The sequence below is a fragment of the Vombatus ursinus genome, unplaced genomic scaffold (assembly GCF_900497805.2).
Source record: "Vombatus ursinus unplaced genomic scaffold, bare-nosed wombat genome assembly UNPS02015411.1, whole genome shotgun sequence".
NCBI lineage: Eukaryota > Metazoa > Chordata > Mammalia > Diprotodontia > Vombatidae > Vombatus > Vombatus ursinus.
The window spans coordinates 1,887,055-1,907,572 of record NW_020955189.1 but is presented as its reverse complement, the minus strand read 5'-3'; the positions used below and the strand labels follow the sequence as shown (position 1 = coordinate 1,907,572).

The 20,518-nt window shown below is 49.5% G+C and overlaps 1 protein-coding gene across 1 annotated transcript in view; it reads right to left on the bottom strand.

Annotated features, from left to right (window-relative positions):
* The window catches only part of YPEL1 (yippee like 1), a 40,854-nt gene extending 20,778 nt beyond the window's left edge, over positions 1 to 20,076 (bottom strand). Inside the window, exons 1-2 of the mRNA XM_027847478.1 lie at positions 20,036 to 20,076; positions 5,064 to 5,346 (exon numbers count right to left, since the gene is read on the bottom strand). Of these exons, the coding sequence (XP_027703279.1) occupies positions 5,064 to 5,180 (117 nt within the window). The 5' untranslated portion in view covers positions 5,181 to 5,346; positions 20,036 to 20,076. The remainder of the gene's footprint in view (positions 1 to 5,063; positions 5,347 to 20,035) is intronic.
* Between the last annotated feature and the right edge of the window lie 442 nt (positions 20,077 to 20,518).

Genomic DNA, 20,518 nt, shown 5'->3' with positions numbered 1-20,518 from the left:
CCACCTCCTCATCAGGCCCCATCTCCTCTTCTCCAGGCTGACCTTCAACCCCCAGAATGGCACCATTTCCGGTCCTCCTGCCCCCCTATTCTCGTCACCTTCTTCTGTCTGCCTCCCAACCTGTCAGTGTCCCTCTTAACATGCTAAACTTGGAGCAGACCACAGAACTCCAGGTCCGGTGTGAGCAGGGCAGAGGACGGGACTTAGAAAGAGGCAGAAATGGGAAGTCAGTCATGGGCAAAGTAGACGGTGCCGAAACATCGGAGGCCTTTCCTGAATGTGCTTGTCAGGAGACCCACAAATAGAATCAATCAACTGGGCCTTAATCTACGATCTGATGTGGAGGATTTGAGAATAACCACGGAGAATGATAACCATAAAGTCTGTCGTGCAGCAGACCTGGAGGAGGTGCTCAGTGACTCACAGGAGGCCAGGAAACCACTAACAGCAGGGCCTCCTCAGCTATTGTGCACACACTGAGCTGTCTGACCCAGTGGTACCAGAAGCCTTTTCAGCTCTGCCCCACCCCCACCCCCAGGCCCAGGTATGCTCCTCCTCTCCTCGGGAGCTGATAAGGTTTAAAAGCAGGGAGCCAGGAGGGTCTGCAGTGGAGCAGCCAGTCTGGTGTTAACGGGGAGCAGTGGGTACGTTAGCCAGATGCTGTCTGGGGTGAGGGACAGAAGTCTGCCAAGTAGCCTCACTCCACCCCCAGAGGCAATACATCAGCCAGGGCTGGACTGGGGCCTGGCAAGGACTCCCAGTAATCCATCAGCTACATCACCAGGAAACCACTCCTCAGGGCCAGATACAGGAGCCAGTGATTCCTGAGAGAAATTCAGAATAAGCTAGCTGTCCACCCCACTACAGGGGTGAACCAGAGAAACGCCTTCTAGCACCGTATAGGCCATTCACAAAAATGTTTTAAACGGAAAATAAAGAAAAGAAGAGGGGAAAGGGTCGGGAATAATATGGACTCAAAGGCCTCCATATCAACGTAGACAGTACAGTTTAAAAAGTGAACATTTGCTGTGACCACCGCTTGGTTGAGATGGATTGTGTCACTGGAATATGGGGATGGAGCAAGAGACCTCAGCAGACTGTGGGTGAAGCGTGCTTCCCTCCCCTTAGCAGAAAGGCAACAGCCTAGAGATGGCTCACAAGAAGAGGCAGTTCTAGGCAGGCTTAGTGCATTGATTTATTTTGCTCAACTACTCTTATGTGTTGCAATTTCTATTGCAAGAGAAGGTTTCTATTTGCAAAAGGGAGTTGGAGGGTAATAATAGTGATGCAAAAAAAGAAAATACAGAAAAGAGGTGTCAACGAAACATTTTTAAAAAATACACACAAGAAAGAAGAAGGAAGATCACGGGGGACAGAGGGGAGCAAGTCCATTTTGGGACCAGCACGCTTGCTTTAATTTACACTTTTTAAAAACTTCACTGTGTGTAATATAAGTGAATAGTTTCATCTATAATCCTCTTTTCTGCTCTCCTTTGTCTATCAAAATGTTCATACTTGTTAAGATCATAAAAACCAAAATGCCTCATTTAAAAGAAACAAAGAAAACAGATTCAACAGAAGAGGCAGGAGAAGAAGGCAGGCAAGAAACATATCCTCATGAAAATGAATGACTGAGAGTGGGGACATGGTCGAGAAAGTGTGTGTAAAGCTAAGACAGGAAAGCTGAGTGATGGGGTAGGACTGCACTACAAATCAACCCAGCCAGACGCAGAGAATGGATGACGCTTGTCAAATACAGCCAGTAGGTAGCTGTTCACTTGTTTCAGCTGCTTCAGACTCTCCGTGACCCCATTTGGGGTTTTCTTGGCAAAAATCCTGGAGGGGTTTGCCATTTCCTTCTCCACCTCATTTCACAGATGAGGAAACTGAGGCAAACAGGGTTCAATGACCTGCTCAGGGTCACACAGCTAGTAAGTGTCTGAGGCCAGATTTGAACTCAGGAAGATGAGTCTTCCTGACTCTAAGGCCCGGGGCTCTGTGCACTATGGCACCCCCTAGCTGCCCCCCTCCAAATACAGTATGTAAGTGGGATCCCTAAATGGGGTGGAAAGTCAGACTAGATGTCTTTTTTTAAATTTAGGATTCTATGATTGTCCTTTACTAGGCTAATTCGAAGTTCCTTCAGGTCACAGATAATTCCTTATACATCTTTTTATTCCTCCCCTCCCCCAGACTGGAACAGTACCACGTATGTAACAGCGGCTAACTGTTTGTTGAGTATGTTTTCTGGTGTTTTGTCTACATGTCTGTGTGTGAATAAAATTTCATTTTATCCTACCAACTCTGCCAAGTAAAAGTACCGTCTGCACTTTATAAATTGAGAGATAGGTCCCAAGTCACAGACCTCTGTAACTGGCAGAGCCACGATGAGAAGTGAATCCCTCGACACCCCTGGTCCTTCCCGCTAGGCCACAGGCAGCAATAGCGGCCGTCACCAGCTGCTCTTTGGCTAGATTAGAACCGAGGAGAAGAGAAGGCCTGCCACAGATGTGGGCACCAAAAGCAGGGCTCTAAACAGTGCTGCGTTTGAGGTCAGAAGGCAAATGCTCCCTCGCTCTATGTTCACAGGTAGGTCAGAGAAGGAAGCTCCAGGCTCTGCTCCTTTACCGGTAAGATGGAGCCAGCGCTATTAGCACAGGTAAGTGGTGCTGAGCCCAGGGGGACCTGAGTTCGAATCCAGCCTCACACACTTACTAACTGTTTGCCTCAGTTTCCTCATCTATAAAATGGGGATAATAATAACAACCCCTACCTCCCAGGGTTGTTGTAAGGATCAAATGAGATACTATTTGCAAAGTACTTTGCTTTGCAAAGCACTGTGTAAATGCTAGAAGTGGTAGTCGTCATTACTACCTGACAGAGGTATTTTGAAGACAGCGCTAGGTAACCACTACCATAGTGTATAATTTTAAGCTATTTACTAGAATAATAAACACAAAAGACTCCTTAGTGACATGCAGGACTCATCCTGGCCCTACAGAGAAGACTTGATGTGGCCCAAGGATAACACTATTGACGAATCCATGTCTGATTTGGATTTCAAAGTTGGCAAGGATTATCTATACTCTTACAGCCTAGATTCTGGTCCGACTAAATCCAAAGATACTTGGGGCTTGTGCTGGGGAGAGTTTGCTCCCCAAAGTTTCCAAATTTCAAAGGCTCCAACAGGTCAGTGCCGGTGGTGGAAGCGAGGCATGGAAACAGACGGCCAAGCACCTACAGAGCCAAGCCAATGTTTGGAGATTTATTTTTAGAATTTGCACCAGAGTTCTATCAACGGCTACATTACATCTCTCGTTTTCCTCACATTTAAAAATTTGTTTTGTCTTCTCCTGGTTAGATACACAAACATGCATCAAAATACGAGGTCACTTCAAATGATACCACCGCTCTGTGGCATGGGCAAGGCAGGTGTCTGCGCGGCCAGAGTAACAGAGCCCTGGGCTGGAGGAAGAGGGCCTGACTACAGGGACGGCCTTGACTCTGGCTAGGCCACTCTGGGGCAGTTCACTCTCTCTAGAGACAGTGGGGCTTCAGGAGGGGAGGAAGGCTGATGTACACAGCCCGCGGTGGCCCAAGGCCACCTGTGCAGCACACACACGTCCCATCGGCATCTCCCACATCTCACTGGACCTGAAGGTATCTAGGCAATTTATAAGCAGGAAAGGTCAAATAACGTGCCTTCTCTTTGCAGGGGAAGGCAGCCCAGGGCTGTTCTCAGCATGGCTGCTGATTGACAGCCTGCCTGTCTGTCTGGGACAATGCTCCTCCTCTCTCTAACTCCAATTCTGTCTTTAAAAAAGGCAGCTCGTGTGACCCTCGGGGGCAGCGAGACTGTGAGGATCCCCAAAGCGACAGAGAGGAGACAGCGTGGTGCACATAGATAACACAGGCCTTGGGCCCCAGGAGACCTGGGATGGTCTGGCCCAGCTCAGGCCCTCCCTCACTATGGGACAACCACTTCTCCGTCTCTGTTTCCTCACCCATCAAATGACTGGGCAGGATCAGGTGATCTCAAGGGCTCTGTCCAGCTCTAACATTTCACACTTCTCTATGAAAATACCCAGAGCTTTCAGAAGGTAGCAGCAGAGGAGGCCGAGATATCATCTCTGAGGTCTCTGTTAGACACCATATCCCTTCAGGGAAGGCTGGGCAGGTCAATCAACCCTGAAAAGCATGAAGAGTCTCATGGACAGAGCACGGGGCTGAAGGAGGAAGGCCTGAGTGTGTCCTCGCCTATCCTCTGAGGTGCGGAATGGCCACACGAGTGTCTGAGGCTGCGCCCAGGATCAAAGGAGGCCCTGCTGGCTTCCCATGGGGCCGAGCGCTCTGGCAGGGAAGGCCTTGTGTTCTACACTTGGTGCAGAACCCCACGTGGTGGGGCATAAATGCTGACAGCTTCCTTCAGGATGGAAAGGTCTCAAGGACAGTCCTCGAGCTAGACTGAGGATCTCTGCTGCCTGCACGCTGGCTAGCTTAAAGGTGAGGGAAGCCATGGCCAGGTTGGCCGCAGGGTGCTGCCAAATCTTAAAGACAGTCGACATGACCCAGGTCCCTGGGGGAGGTACCCATGGCAACGGAACCAGAGATCCTCAAAGTACTCTTGCCCAGGTAAAGGCCAGAGAAGAAAACGTAACAAAAGTAACATCCCCTTGTTTAAGAAGTGTGAGCAAGACGGGGAGTGCCATCAGGGGAGTGGATGCTGCATTCAGAGGAGCGAGTCTTGAGTCCAGATTTCACCTCGGACACTAGCCGTGTGGCCGCGGGCAGGCCTCAGTTTCCCTGCCTGCGTCCCAGGGCTGTGGGTAGGAAGGCATGTTTTAAGCCTCAAGGGCCAAGCGTAAACTGGCTTTCCCCTCCAGTGCTCCGTGAAGGCCGGGCACTACCAATATCTGGTACGGTCGGCGTGGCTCCCCAGGCCTACTCCCCGTGAGCCGGCTGACCAGAATTCTAGGTCCTGCCTGAACTACTGGTCATGTTGGCAAACAGCACCATTAACATCAAGTCTTTCACAAACTGTCTGACCCACACCAGTGACTTGCCTTAGAGATCAGCTCGTCATGGTTGGCTAGATGGGCTCTGCAGTGAATGCAGCTGTAAGTTCGGTGACAGTGAGGCAGGTAAGCCTGGAAAGTTTTGGCCTTTGTCATCTTCACCATCTCTGCCGGGGGCCCCTGGCTCGGCTGCGGGCTGGCGGGCACCGAGTGACAGCTCTGCCCGACTCGCTGACAAAAGAAACACTGGAACAAGCAGGCAGAAGCCGTTGTGGTCGGGAAGGGCGTGGCGCCCTTTCCACACCGACGTCACCAAAGAAACTGTCACCACCTGCCAAAAAAAGCAAAGACCTGGCGTTATCAGAAGGTGTGGGGGCGCCAGGCTGTACAACAAACACGAATTTGTCACATGAGGAGCCCTGCAGGGGATGGCCTCGGCAGTGGGGGTGGGGGAGAACACAGGGCTTAGGAAAGGGAGGGGGAGTGCAGTGGCAAGGGAGATGTCCACCGCACAGCGACCCATGCTTCTTAGCTATCGTACACTTTTTTTTTTTTGAGAGGCAATTGGGGTTAAGTGACTTGCCCAGAGTCACACAGCTAGTGAGTGTTATGTGTCTGAGGCCGGATTTGAAATCAGGTCCTCCTGAATCCAGGGCCAGTGCTCTATCGGCTGCACCACCAGCTGCCCCAACTGTACACTTCTCACAACCACTTGGGACGTGACGGGAGGGTTCCATCCCATCCTTCCTTGGATGCCTTCATAGCACGCAGTCTTCAGATCGTGCCATCCTAAAAACTCAGTGGTAGACAACCAAGCTGCTGGTGACGAGCCCCCACACTGAACTGGACTGACTGTTTAACTGCAGCTCAAGGACAGACAGTCCTTACCAGACCCATATCTTGGGCCTATCCACTCCCAGTATAAGTGGGCGGCTCTGTGCTAGGCACTGAGATGTGGCTGGGAAGAGAGGAAAGGAGAAAGGCAGGACCCTTGCCCAAAAGAAACTTGGTCTAATAAATACAAAATATATCCAAGCAACAGTTTTGACAAGTGTAAAAGAGCTGGGGAGATGTAAGGCAGGAGGAAAGAGTAGGCACAGAAGCAGAAGACCATGTTCTCTAATCACTAGGTGTCTTCAAGCAGGACTAGAAAACCACTTGTCAGGTGTCACGTAGAGGGGATGGTCTCAACCGCTAAGCTTCTGGGCATGAACAATGACCACCTCAATGTCTGCTCTGAAGGTCGGACTCCCGTGGCTGACCCAGTTCACAACCCATCCCTGTAAGTGGCTGTGAAACAACCTGAGGTGTGGAGCCTCTTAGTAAGGTAAATCTTTGCGTGACAGGCCACCCATCTGTCTCCAGCCTGGACCTGGTGCCTGTCCAGCTTAGTACTAAGGTCCTGCTGGAGCTAGGCTTCCTGGATGAAAGACCCAGGGTCACCTCCACGCTATGAAGATGAGCCTCCCAACAGTAAGAGATCCTAGAAAGTCATGAGACCCATATTTGAGGTCTGACTCTGCCCTTCACTCCCTATGAGGCTTAGATGGGCCTCAGTTTACTCATCTGTAAAAAGGGTTAAAGCACAGAATTCAGAGCTAAAAAGGCCTTTATGGATCTAGTCCATTCCCTTCCTTTTATACACGAGGAACCTGGGACTCAGAGATTAAAATGACTTGCCCAGAGATTTAGTGGGAAGAAATATACTAAACTACTTTTGCACACTAAGAATTTATGAAAACAATTGATCTGGTATATTTTAGACCATCTGTCTCCTTGGAAAACATGGAAGGAAATGTGATTATCTTTAAGTTTATTTTAGTAAAAACAGTAACAAAAAATGTATTCCTGTATCACAGAAATTATGTGCCTAAATGGTTCAAATCCCAGGGTCACTCTCCTTCTTTTAAAAAGACAACAAAAATCGATCAAAGCACTTGAAGCCACGGACATTATTAAATGAAATAATGACATTCTCTGCAATGAACTCAGCTGTTTTCGTCATTATAGATACTCCCCAGGGCTTCGGTCATATGGTGGGGTTTTCTTTCAGAAAATCCAGAAGGCTGGGGTTTCTTCCTGCTTCTCAAGTGTAGGAGGAGGAAGAGGAAGGTGAGAGGTCCTAGACAATTCAGCTATTAGCAAAGTTGGAGGAGGAGGAGCCAGGCAGCAATAAACCAATGAGAACCATGGCATGGTGCGGCAATGAGAACACCCTATCTGGGGTCAAATCTCAGCTCTGTTCTTCCTCCACCTGTGACCCTGAAAGGCTCACTTCCCTGCTTTCTTACCATCTTGAAGTCTTCTAGCCCCTTCTGATCTTGGGCTGCCCCCACCCACCCACCCTCTAATCATCTTCACTCCTAAGAATATCGAAGAGGACAGAGAAATAGCCATCACATCTGACAATCAGGGTGAGGAAGGGAGGTACAGCTAACTGGTGCCACAAAATGTTCTTCATGAAAGAATACAAACAAGCCATTTACAAAAGGAGCCACAAAAATTGTAAACAATCACTTTTTTAAGATATTAAAGCTCGCTAGTAATTGGAAAAGCACAAAACAACTTTGAGGTACTACATCACCTAGTCAAGTGGCAACAATACCAGAAGCAAAAGCCAATGCTGGTGAGTTGGGAAGAGGCAGCACCCTTTCCCCTCCCTCCCTTAAAGAACTGCCCATTGACATCATCATGTGGCAGGAGAGCGATTTGGCAGGAACAACAAAAGTCACACAGGATAACTGTGCCTCTGACCCAACCACGCGTGTTAATCTTACCTGAAGGGTAATATCATAAAAGAAACTCTGTCCAAAGAAACACACACACGTATTTGGCAGCATTCTGCGTCACTGCAAAGGACTGGAAGAGATCTCAAAGTGGCCCAACGGGGCAATGCTTAACTGGACTGATCTAACTGGTGTGAGAGAAGGTTTTTGCTTTTGCTTTAAAGATTGCGCCTACGTTCCCTGCCAGTGCACATCAGCACCTTCTCTGCACCTTAGAGCTGCCTGCGACCCATAGGGCTGATGGGACTTGCCCAGGGTCACCCAGCCAGCAGGGGTCAGAGGTGAGATTTGAACCCTGTCTACTATAGCACAATGCCTGGGAAATGTCTCACAGCATTAAAATGAAAAAGATGGAACATGAAGAAATCGGGATAGAGAAAAAGAAGAAAGCTGACCCAGAGAAGAGCATACACACTACTAGAGTTACATGATGTCCCTTCAAACATCTGTGATCTCACTGCCAAGCAGCCAGATGGCAACCCCCTTTGATGCATTATTTCACTATCTGCAAGAGTCCCCACCCTGAGCACCTCCTGATGATTATTAACCTCTCCAAATTCAGCACTCATAGTCAGGCCACAGACATAACCACTCCCCAGTTTGCACAAAACCCTAGCCTGGCAGGGCTGGTCAGCAATGGTATTTCACCAGCAAAGCCTTCAAGAACCCAGGTAACTTCCATGACATGACCCAGGTGCGGAAACAGGGCCTGAGGAAAGGAACTTGAGACTACATGAAAAGAAATTTTGTGTATCTATTGTACACACACACACACACACACACACACACGAATGAACAAAGAGACCAGAAGATATAGACTGTGTAACTAATAAGTTGCTCTAGGTAGATTACATGTAGAAATTCATTCTTAAACTGTAAATGTGTGCTTATTTGTGTTTGAAGATAATCATAAGAAATCATTTTTATAATAATAAATTTTTAAAAGACCTGAAGCTTTCATAGACAGTCTTTCTGCTTCACATCAGTCCTTCCCCACCCACTAATCAATTCTATCAATTTGTTTATCTTTCATTTTTTAAGACAATTGGGGTTAAGTGACTTGCCCAGGGTCACACAGCTAGTAAGTGTCAAGTGTTTGGTCTGAGGCCGGATTTGAACTCAGGTCCTCCTGACTTCAGGGCCCGTGCTCTGTCTACTGCATCACCTAGCTGCCCCTAATTTGTTTATCTTGTAATTGCCCTACCTTCCAATCGATCAGTTCTCAGACTATACAAATGAAGCACCTTGCTATTTTTTTAAAGTTGAGCAAGAGACTATTGCTGGGCCCCAGCTCACCTGGCTGCACCTGTGCAATGGACAAGGCCACAGATTAGGGGCCCAAGGTGAGAGAGACTTTGTCAAATATTGGCTTGAGTTTGAGTGAACCGTACTTGGAGCATTAGTCCCGAGTACTGGTTCCGTGATTCTGTCACAAAAGGAGATAAAGTTGGTTGGGCCCCTAGAGGCGGCTGGTGGCGTGATGGTACAGAAAGTGCTCCTGGGCCTAGGCTCAGGGAAACCTGAGCTCAAATCCAGCCTTAGATATTTATAAGCTGTGTGACCCTGGGCATGTCCCTTCACTTCTGTCTGCCTCGGTTTCCTCAACTGTACAAAGAAGAGAAAGACATCTCCCTCCCAGGGTAGTTGTAAGGATCAAATAAGATAATCCTTGTGAAGCGTTCTGCAAACCTTAAGAACACTATCACTACAAGCTATTATTACTGATGAAGCCAGGCTGGCCTCTATGCCTTCCATCAGTGTAGATATCAAATCCATGCAGCCTCTCCATAGCTTGTTGGTACACAGCTGTTGGCATGCTGTCTACCCCCTTAAGACTGAGAGCTGCTTGAAACTGGAAACTGCTAGCATGGAATCCTGCACACTTAAGAAATTTTAAGCTTCAAGCTTAAGAAATGCTTGCTGTGCGGCAGCAAGGTGGCGCAGTGGATAGAGCACCGACCCTGAAGTCAGGAGGACCTGAGTTCAAATCCAGCCTCAGGCCAAGCACCTGATACTTACTAGCTGTGTGACCCTGGGCAAGTCACTTAACCCCAATTGCCTAAAAAAAAATTAGGGTACCTAAACTCTTACAAACTCTACTGCTGAGGCCTATACAATCAAATCCAAATCTGATCCATAGTTATTCATTTCAGTGAGAAATGCTTGCTATCAGCTTCCTTTTTAACAGTATCTTTGAGGTTTTACCCCAGCTTTCTGGCCTACAATGTATAGAACATCATATATAGATATATAGATAGAGGTAAGTGTATGTATAGATGCCTGTTTACATATATACCCACTCACATATGGATGGATGGATGGACAGACAGATGAACAGGCAGACGGATGGATGGATGGAGGGAAGCAGAACCATATGAGGCATGGAAAATCCAGGGGCCCAGACTGGGAACGACCTTAAAGGGCAGGCTAAGCGGAGACTACGGGAAGCCATCCAAGGGTTTGGTAAAAGAGAGAAAATGAAGTTATAGCTTTGTACAATGAATCCTGCCCACAGACTGAGGGAAGTTCCTCCAGGGAAAAAGCCACATCACAGTCTCCCGCTGTTGATTCGGGACCCAATTACCACAGTGGCTCAGGCACGTACTATGTAAAATCCCAGACCTGCCAGATTGCCCTTTAGGAAGATAATGCCAAGATAGCACGGGGAGGGAGCATTGCTGATGCAACTACAGAGCTCACCTCTCAACCAGCCATTACCCTCCTTCAAAGTCGGTTTGTCCTATTTTGGTTTTAAGCCTTTTTCTTATATTTCTGGAAGAAAAATCCCATCACAACTACATAATAACCACCTTCCTCATTAGATCCTGTGAGCACCACCTTGCTTAGGCCCTAACACTGTTCTTTATCACCTTTCTTGAAGGCCAAACTTGGGATCTAGGTTTGAATTCTGGCTCTGCCTGGGTGACCCCTCTGGGCCTTAGTTCTTCCTCTGTGAACAGAAAGATCCACAAGGCCCCTTCCAGCCCCTATTATTTTGAGCCATCAAACTCTGGGGCTGTCATTCTGGAACTCCAAGCCCTGGTGTGTGCTCCTTCATAGTGGGCACACTTTGGGGGCTCACTCTTTCCCCCACTATTTTCCCTAAGCCTGGAACACAGGATCACAGATGAGTAAACTGAGGCCCAGACAAGGGAAGGGAATTTCCTAAGGTAGTATGGATATGGTAAGTGGTAAGCTGAGATTGGACCTCAGTCCTGAGATTCCACAGGACCACAGTGCCTCCAGTCACGAGCCCAGCGTCAGCTCTGTGGCTGCACAATACACATTTGTATTTTCAAAAGGATGACTATAGATACTGAGCCTTGGAGCAAAGGGAGTCATGGCTACAAAGACAAATCTTATTCAAACGGAACAGAATAGATGCAAGAAAGGGAAAGTCCACAAAGCATTGTGGACTAAAAGCATATTACTCAGGTGGGGAAATCTGCGAACTTCTGGGTAGAAACAGGATGGCAAGCCTCTCGGTGAGAGTCAACAGAAGTATAAATGCTCCATCAGTGGATAGAGCACCCTGCAGATCAGCAGGACAGAAAGATTTCGTCTGTTAGACCACAAACGTGGCTTGGAAGAACGCTATCGTCATGAGAGGCACTCTGCTATGCCAGACATCACTACCTTGCTCTCTTCCCCAAAGGCAGAGCAACTTAATTTAACATGGCAGGCCATGAAAATATTTGAGCTTGACAGAAGCCATGGTCATTCCCCAATATAACGCCCTTCCCTCTCCAGCTGCAACTTTGCCAGTAACAAAAACAACAGGCAGGAGACTGCATCTGACAGCGGACCTAACAGCCGCTTCTATAGTTTCTTCTGTGTCCCATCAACCCTTTCTATGGATCAAGATTCCACATGATCATTCCAGGTGTCAGGCCGCCTCGAGCAGACTTGTCTAACACAGAGGCAGGCACTGTGGGGAGAGTGCTCTGAGTTCATGTTGGCGCACAGGAGAGCTGGGCTTCATTGCTCACGTAGCCTGCACGTGGGGAGCACCACTTTCACGAGGGCTCAGGGGGAGGATTTGAGAGTCCCAATATTTAGGAGGGGAAAGCTCTCAAGAATGAATTTTTAAAGACACAAACAAATTATTCTAATTAGGAAGAGAAAGAGGAGCTGCATGAAGAACTCACAGGGCACCAGCTCCCTGAAAAATTCAGATTAAAAATGACACGCACACAGGATGGAGGCAAGGACAAGCAGCTGAGGACATGGAGGAGAGGCTGGCTCCCATGAAGCTGTCCCAGGGCCTGGCTGCTCAGAGCAGGCAGAGACCCTGGGGAGAGATGCCAAGGACGACAGAGCGAGCAGGAGAGCCACAACGAGTAAGCATGGCTTGGGCCTGCCATGCGCCACTGGGCGTCACCGGATGAAGAGCTGCTGGAGATTCAAAGAAAGGCCAAAACAGTCCCTGCCCTCAAGAGTTCACGTTCTAATGCCTTTACTGATTATCGGCTGAGACAAGCGAACCAGGCTCACACGAAGTTTAGAGAGTAAAGTTCTGATGAAGGGAAAGAAGAGGACCAGAAATGGCCGCTGAGGTACATGGGCTGACTACAGATGAGGAGGAAGAGGAGGCTGAATGGCCCAATCCTTCTATTCTTATTTTCTCTCCCAAGGAGAATGCTCTAGGAGACCAAAGAGAGACTGAAAACAAGAGAACAGAAATGAAAAGCAGGAATGGAGTTTTCACTCCATTGGGAGAAGGCATCTTTGAGACCTTGGATGAGTTCAAGTGCCAGCGCCAGGGTCACGTACATACTGGAATTATGATGGCTGACGTTTACATAGTACTTTAAGACTGAAATTCATTGTTTCATTTGAACCTCAAACAATCTCGTGCTACAGGGGTTAGCATTCTATAGCCATTTTACAGGTGAGGAAACAGGGGAGAAAAGGTAGAGCTGCTTGGGCCTCAGGTACTTAACGACTTGCTAAGCGCTTGAGGTAGAATTTGAACACCAGTTTCTAGACCCAACTCCTTGGATGGTAATCTTTTGATTACACCACACTGCCTCTAGCAGAGAACTGGCAGGTGTGATTGGAAAGCCCATGTAAGTGATCTTCGAAATATGGAAAATGGGAACAGTGTTACACAGCGGACTAGAGAAATCCTTTTTGTGAAGACGGGCAAAGAGGGAGAAAAGAAGGAGGGGGACAAGGAAAAGCAGAAGACACTGAAGAAGATGAAAAACTACAACACAGACCAGTGAACTTGATTTTTATTCTTGGAGACACTTGAGAGCACATCTTTAAGGACGTGGGGCCTAAGCAATGAGAAGGCGAGGCTGCGGTGACTGAAAGTCTCCATGACTTCATCAAGAACAGATCACGGACGATTCATCACATTTCTTTCTTGACTCAGTAACAAAACTAGAACAACAAGAGAATATCGTAGACACAGCATCCTTGGGTTTCAGCAAAGCATCTGACAGGCTCTCTTACTACTATGCTTGTGGGTAAAGTGAAGAGACGGAGGTTGGATATTGAACACTTAAGTGGATTCTAAACTTGGTGAATGACTAGACCCAAAGAGTAGTCTCCTGGGTGGCTGTCCAACTAGGAGAAGATGCCAGTGGGTTGTCCCAGGTCCTTGACCATAAGGTTTGTTTGGTTGGTTGGTTTTTCATCAGTGACCTGGGTTAAAGGCTTGTCAAACGTGCACACGATACAAAGCTAGACAGAGGAGTTAAGGTGCTGGGCGGTAAGAATCCAGATGCCAAGAATCTCCAAAGGTTACAAGCATGATCTGAAACAAGGAGGACAAAATACAATGGGAAATCAATGCAAGTCGTACGCTGGTGTTCAGGATTTCAGCTTCTCAAGCACAACAAGAGTGACGTGATGGTGAGACACAACAGTCATTGTGGAAAAGATCTGGGGGAGCAAACTGGCGAAGAACATAGAGGATAAGCAGAGTCAATGTGGGAGTGGCTGCAGAAAATCCAGCACAACCCTTTGCTGTTGATGGACTTGTAAATCCAGTCCAAATATTCTGCAAGGCAATTCAAGCAGTTACATTAAAAACAACCACCACAACCGAAGAGCCGCTCTCCAAGGGATCCCCCGGTGAGGCACAAGCTAGTTCTCAGGAGGTCAAAGACAGAAAAGGGGGGCCCATAAACACCAAAATAGAGCAGCACTTTCGGGGGTGGTCCAGAACTCGACACAGAGTAGACGCCATGGATCAGGACTAATTTTGCTGAGCTAACTTTAAATCGCTGCTGTTGGTATAAGGGATTGCTCGCTGTCTAGGGAAATGGTGAAGCAAGTATCTATTCAGCCATGAAGGCGCAATAAAAACAAAAGCTATCGACCACATTTTAAGAATGAAAAAAGAACAAGATGTGAGGGTGTTAGTGGATTCTGAGCTCAACAACAAGCGAACAGCATACACGGCAGGGAAAAAGCTCAAGTGTCTGAGGCCACAGTGCGAGACTGTGGCTCTCGTCTCTGGCCCTTACCAGACCACACTCTCTGGTGCTTTGTTTCACATTTTAAGAAAGAGAAAAGATGAAACATTTATCCAGGAGAGGGCAACCAGACCTGTGTGGTGCAGAGACTGGGGAACATGTTCTATGTCGACCAGCTGAAGCCCAGGGAAGGCAAGGCTGAGGGATAAGGTTCCTGTCTTCAAGGACTGGAAAGGCCACCTAGTGAGAAAAAGATTAGAGTGATTCTGTTTCACCTTAGAGGGAAGAATTAGGCACTACAGAGTGAAGCAGCAAAGTGGCAAAGCAGAGCGTGCTGAGAAACTGGAGCTGTCCGAAAAGAAGAGTGACCTGTGCCAGCCTTCACTGGAAGCCCTCGAGCAGAAGACCAGTGACCACTCACTGGGAGACCTGGGGAGTTCTGTTCAGATGAGGGGTGGGTTCCTTGGCCTAACCAAGGCCTAACGCTTAGATTGGCTTTTTTTCATTGGTAACTACATTTAATAACATCAAGGAATGGGTGGACCTTTTAAAGGTGCTTATGGCCTAAAAGAGAGGGCTCTGGCCTCCGGGAAGTCATAGCTGGCTTTCAGTCTTGGCTTTATCATTTAGTAGCTCTGTGACCCTGGGACCACTTTACCTCATTTTTATAGGAACATAACTTTAAGAGTTGGAAGGGACCTCTCCAAGATGATTTAGTCCAAACCCTTCGTTTTACTAAGGCAGTTAAGTGACTTGTCCAAGATCACACATACAGAGCTAGTCAAAAGCACAACTGAGATCTGCACTCAGGTCATCTGCCGCCCAAGCCAACACTCTTACCCCCCCCCCCCCCCCCCCCCCACCCCTGAATTGTCTCTCTTCCTCATATGTAATAGGAATATAATGGCTCTTTCACTCCCTGCCTCACAGTATTGTAGAGAATGAAGGCGGTCTTACTGGATGAGCTCTGTATCCACAGGCCTAAGCTGATCCAGAGCTGCCATATGCAAAACCACAGGGCTGCAGAGGGCCGCAAATAGCCATGATGATTAATCAATATTCTTTGATTCTTTTAAGGTTCCCTGCTCTCCAGGCTGGCACAGCCTGCAGTGCTGCTGATAGCATTTCCTCATATCTCACCAGATGATTTTTGAGTGATTCTGTAATTAAAACAGACCCTAAGCCCCCACCCCCTAGGCCAGAGATCCTTCTAGGTCTTTGGGTATGACCTTTCAACTGAGTCCAAGTTTTATTAAGGGGATTTGTTTTGAGAAGTTGGATTCAGTCAAAGGGCTGTACTTGAGGACCTAGAGGGCCACCCGTGGCCAGAGGCCAAAGGTTCACCACCCCCGCCCTAGGCTCACTGACCAGGATTGTGCCTGAAAGGCTCTGACAGTTGGGATCACAGAATCTCAAAGCAAGCAGTGCCCTCAGAGGCCATCTTGGTCCGCCATCTTGGTCCTCTGGTTCCTGAGCCAGAATCTCTTCCCAACATGCCTGACTAGTAAGTGGCTGGTCATCCTTTGCTTCAAGATCTCAAGGGAGGAAGACCAAGCTCTGGAGGCAGCCCATTCCATTTGGGGAGAGCTCCAATGGTTAGCAGTTTATGCCAACACCTGAATTTGCCTCAGCAACTTTGACCAGTTGTTCCGCATTCTGACTTCTGAAGGTAAGCAGAGTAAGTTTAGTCTGTCTTCTTTCAGACATTCTTGTCAAGGATGCTTCAGGACAGCTGTCCTTCCTGTCTCTACCCAGCCCTTCTCAGTGCTTTCATCAGATAACTCCCATGGCACAACCTTTAAGCTCTTCCCCACTGCTGGACAGCCCAACACTCAATGAGACAAGCATTTGGTAACCACCTACTATGTGTTGGCCACTAGGGACACATGAAAAGAAAAACTGGAAACAGTGTCTACCCTCAAGGACCTTACAGTCTATGGAGGGAGGAGGGAAAATATATACACCAGAAGTAAATACAAAATATTTACACCCCCCCCCCCAATTACCTGCTCAGCAGTGGTGAGCTCCCTCACGGACAACACTGCTGTACGTGGCCGCTGCTTGAATCCCACATTCCATTTGGTCCAACCCAAATCTAGCCAAGAAACCCTCGACCAGTGTTTATCCGACCTTTTCAAGGACCTGCAAAGGGGCTTCGAGCCGTCACCTCTCTCCCAAGGCGGCCACTCCACTTTCAGAGCTAGCTCTGCCTTTTAGAAAACAGGGCTCTTCTCCCTAGCTCTGTGGCCAAAGAGAACAAGCCGAATCCCTCCTTCTGCACACTGGTCCTTCAGATGCTTGCTAGAGCTCCTGTCTGCTACCCCCACGGTAACACCAACCACCACTTCAGCTTTCTTTTCTCCAGTTCCCTCCAAAGTCCCCTGTGCAAGATGAATTCCAGGTCCTTCACCACCCCATTTGCCCTCCTCTGGATCATTTCCAGCTGATCAACTTCCTTCCTAAAATTTATGACCCAGAAATGAACCCAAGACCCTAGATGTGGTATGAACACAGAAATATGCAGACTAACATCTCCAATATCCTTCTTTAGAGTTACGCACACCCATCTTAAAGCAGCCTAAAATCAAATCGACTTTTTCGCCTATTCTATCATGCTTGCTGACGCACATCAAGCTTGCCACCCCCCAAACCTCCATGTCTTTTCAGACAAACTGTTGTCTAACCATGTCTCCCATCTTGTATTTGTGATATTGATTTTTTTTTTATCCTAAGGATAAGACTTTGCATTTATTCAACACTCAGCCCATGCCTGGCATATAGTTGGTGCTTAATAAATGTTGATTGATTGATCATCCCAAAACACCATTCCAGGAGCTGAGAGAGATACAAAGGTGCTTAGGATGATTTATAACATGTTATGTGGAGTAGAGACACAGGTGTACTACACAATAATGACACAGTAGGCTAAGAGATACCACTGTGGGAAAAGGGGAAAGAACATGGGTTTGGGAGTCAAAGTATATGAGTTCAAATCCTGACTCTGTGATTTTGAGGGATACAGGAACAGATTCCAACTGGAGCTCACTAGCCATGTGACCAAGTTCCATAACACTCAGAGCTTTAGTTTCCTCATCTGTAAAAATGGATGTGATACCAACACTCCCCCTGTGTCTCATCAAGGCAGCTTCCTGTGCCTAGAACAGCCTCCCTTTCCTTCTGCTTGGGCAATTCCTCCTTGTCCTTTCAACCCCAGCCCCCTCAACATCTCCTTGGAGTTATTTCTGTGGCCTGATGTTCCCCAGGTAGCTTGGGAGCAGCATGGGAAGGCGGCATGGTATCTGCCTCTGGAGTCAGAGAACCTAGGTTCAAATCCCAGCTTTGCCCCTTTCGGGGAGGCATTTCCCCTCTCTTGGATTCAGCCTCCCCTCTTCTAAGATGAGAGGGTTGGCCTCTGGGGGCCCTAGATTCTAGAGGCTCAGCTTCAAGAGGACAGCCCCTCTCTCATCTAAACTCCACCTCCTTCCATGCCCAGCACCAAGCTTCACACACAACAGGTATTTAATAAATAGACATGGTATGTTAACCTCACAGTGCATAAGAGGCCCTTCCACACAACCTAGAAACTTTAAAGCGCTACAGAAAACGTCAGCTATGATTCCACTAGAAATGCCAGCTTACATTGGAAAACTTACGACTTTAAAAGTTTTACCATCATAGACATTACTACTTATCACAAAGAATTGAACTTAAAAGGCCCCTTTAGTGAGTGGTGAGAAAGCAAATTCTAGTAGTGGTCTACCCTGTCTGTGGTCTTTCTGGTCTGTTTCTAAATCAAATTAAGGATTTGATTTGTAAAACTTCCTAAACATAATAAAACTCTCAAGTTCTCAAGTAAACCATCTGATAAATTCTTGGTTCTTTTCCATTCATGACCTACCATGCACTTGCATGTGTGTGTGCGTGGTTGGAAAATAAAGGGAGAACGGAGCAAAAAGCAATCTGTGGCAGTCTTGCAAGGGGAGAGGCAGTGGCCCTGGGGGTCTGGGCAGCACACACAGGAGATAGTTCAACGGTGCAGTCTCCAACCCAGGGCACTTGGTGCTGGCAGAAATGTGCTTCCCTCTTGGGATGAGTGAGTTAGAGCTAGAAGGCAAGTTCAAAGTCCTCATTCCACAGAGCCTCTCAATTCCAGCGCTCTCCTCCAATTTCTGCTGCCTGGAGCTTGTCTGTACACAGCTTTGCTCCCTCACTGGACTCTGAGCTCCTTGAGAGACTGTTTTGTACTTTTCTTTGTATCTCCAGTGCTTAGCACTGGCACACAACAGGTGCTTAATAAACGTTTATTTATTGACTTGACTGACAAAGGAGAAAATTGAAATCCGGGGACACAGACTTGCCCAACATCAAAAAGGACTATCACTGTATGCTTTTCACAACAAACTAAGAAATGTCAAAGATTGGAATCACGAGTTGAGAGCCCTCCCCACCCCAAGTACTACCTAGTACAACCTTCTCCTCATTTTAGAGATCAAGAAACTGGAGTTCAGGGAAGATGTCTGACCAGCTCAAGGTAACAAAGGTAATAAAGAAGATTTAACACCTCCCCCCTCCCCCCCAGACTCAGCCTCCTCAATTCAGGTCTCTTCACCCGATCATCATTGGCGTAATATTATGCGTACTTGGCCCCCAGCTAACGGGAGCCGAAGCTGCCCTCCTGTGCTACTAAGTAATCTCTGCTAATTGGAGTTTGCCACAAAGTAACCGAACTTCAGGAAACACCCAATCCAAGGCAGGTCTAACCTCCGAAAGGAAAACTGTTACCGAAGCAGCCCGAGCCTGAGTCTGTATCAATCCTGAGTTCCAAACCTCCTCTCCCCACCCCCCAAGCCAGGCCCTACGTGCTTAAGGAGACCTCCAAATGTCATCGGATCACACACAGCACACATACACCGTGACACGTAACCACACTCACACACACACACACACACACACACACACACACACACGCTCACACGGCACCAGCGCAGGGTGCCCTAGGAAGGAAAGGTAGGCTTGGCTTTCTTGGCACGCAGTAACCGCACCTGCCACCATGGTCACACAACTCTTGGACTGGGTCCCAGCCAAAGCCCTCCTACGAAGGGCTCTGTGCCCCCCCCCCCCCGAGCACAAGCCAGAATCCAACGAGGAACGATCACAAAAGCCACCGAGACGCCGAGTGTTTACAAAGCGGGCGGCCCCCGCGAGCCTGGAAATAGCTCTTTGGCGCAGCAAGAATCGAGGAGGAGGGGAGGGGGGCCCGAAGGTGTCACTCGGCACCTGGGTCATCCCAGCGGGGTCAGCGCTCGGGGGCTTTCTCTGGGGACACGGGAGATCGGCCCAGCCGGCAGGGGGTCCGGCCCCCTCCTCCCCAGACCTCGACACAAAAGCAAGCCCGGAGGGGCGAGGGGAGCACCCGATCGCGCGGCTCCTGCCGTCATTTCCAGGCGCTAAAAATAGAAGCGAATCGCCCAAGCCCCAAACTTGTGCCGAACCCCCCACCTCCCCCGGAGGCGAACCTGTGCCCCCCGAGCCCAGAGCTCCCGCGTGGGCGGGGGGGCTGCGCGGAGGGGGGGCCTCCCCAGGGGCCGGGCACCAAGTGATCATGAGCTGCAGGGCGGGAGGGGGGTCCTGCCCAGGGGGTCCCGCGAGGCTGGGGAGGAAGGCACCTCGCGGAGCGGCGGGGGTGGGGCCGCCAGGAGGGTCCTGATGGGGACCTCGTCGGGGGGTCCCGGGAGGAGTGACACGGGAGTCCCCCCGGAGCGACGGCGGGCCGGGCACGGGACAAGTGACCCCCGGGGGTACTCACCGCAGCGGCCCGGCGAGCTCCCCGAGGGGGCGGCAGCGGCGGGGGCCCGGGGCGGGCGCGGGGGACGCCCCTACCCTCGGCGGCGGCGGCGGCGGCGGCGGCAGCAGGAGGAGGAAGCCCCGCCGAGGCTCCGCTGTGTCTACGCAGGGGTCGCCCGCCCGCCCTCAGCCCTCCCACGGCCGGCCCCGCCGCCACCGCCGCCGCCGCCGCCGCCGCCGGGGCTCGCTCATACGGAGGCGGCCGCCCCGCAGAAGCGGCCCGGCCACAGCGGCCTCGGCAGCGCCCGACACATCCCCCGCCGCCCGCCGCTCGCTCCGCTCCCTCCGCGCCGCCGCCTCCTTTGTTTTGAAGCGGCGGCAGCTGCCACGGCTGCCGTTAACGGCGCTGGAAGCCCGCGCCAGCCAATCAGCGCCCGCCCGCGCGCCAGCGCTCCGCGCTCGCGCCAGCCCGCTCCCTCTGCCCCGCCCCTCCGGCTCCCGCCCA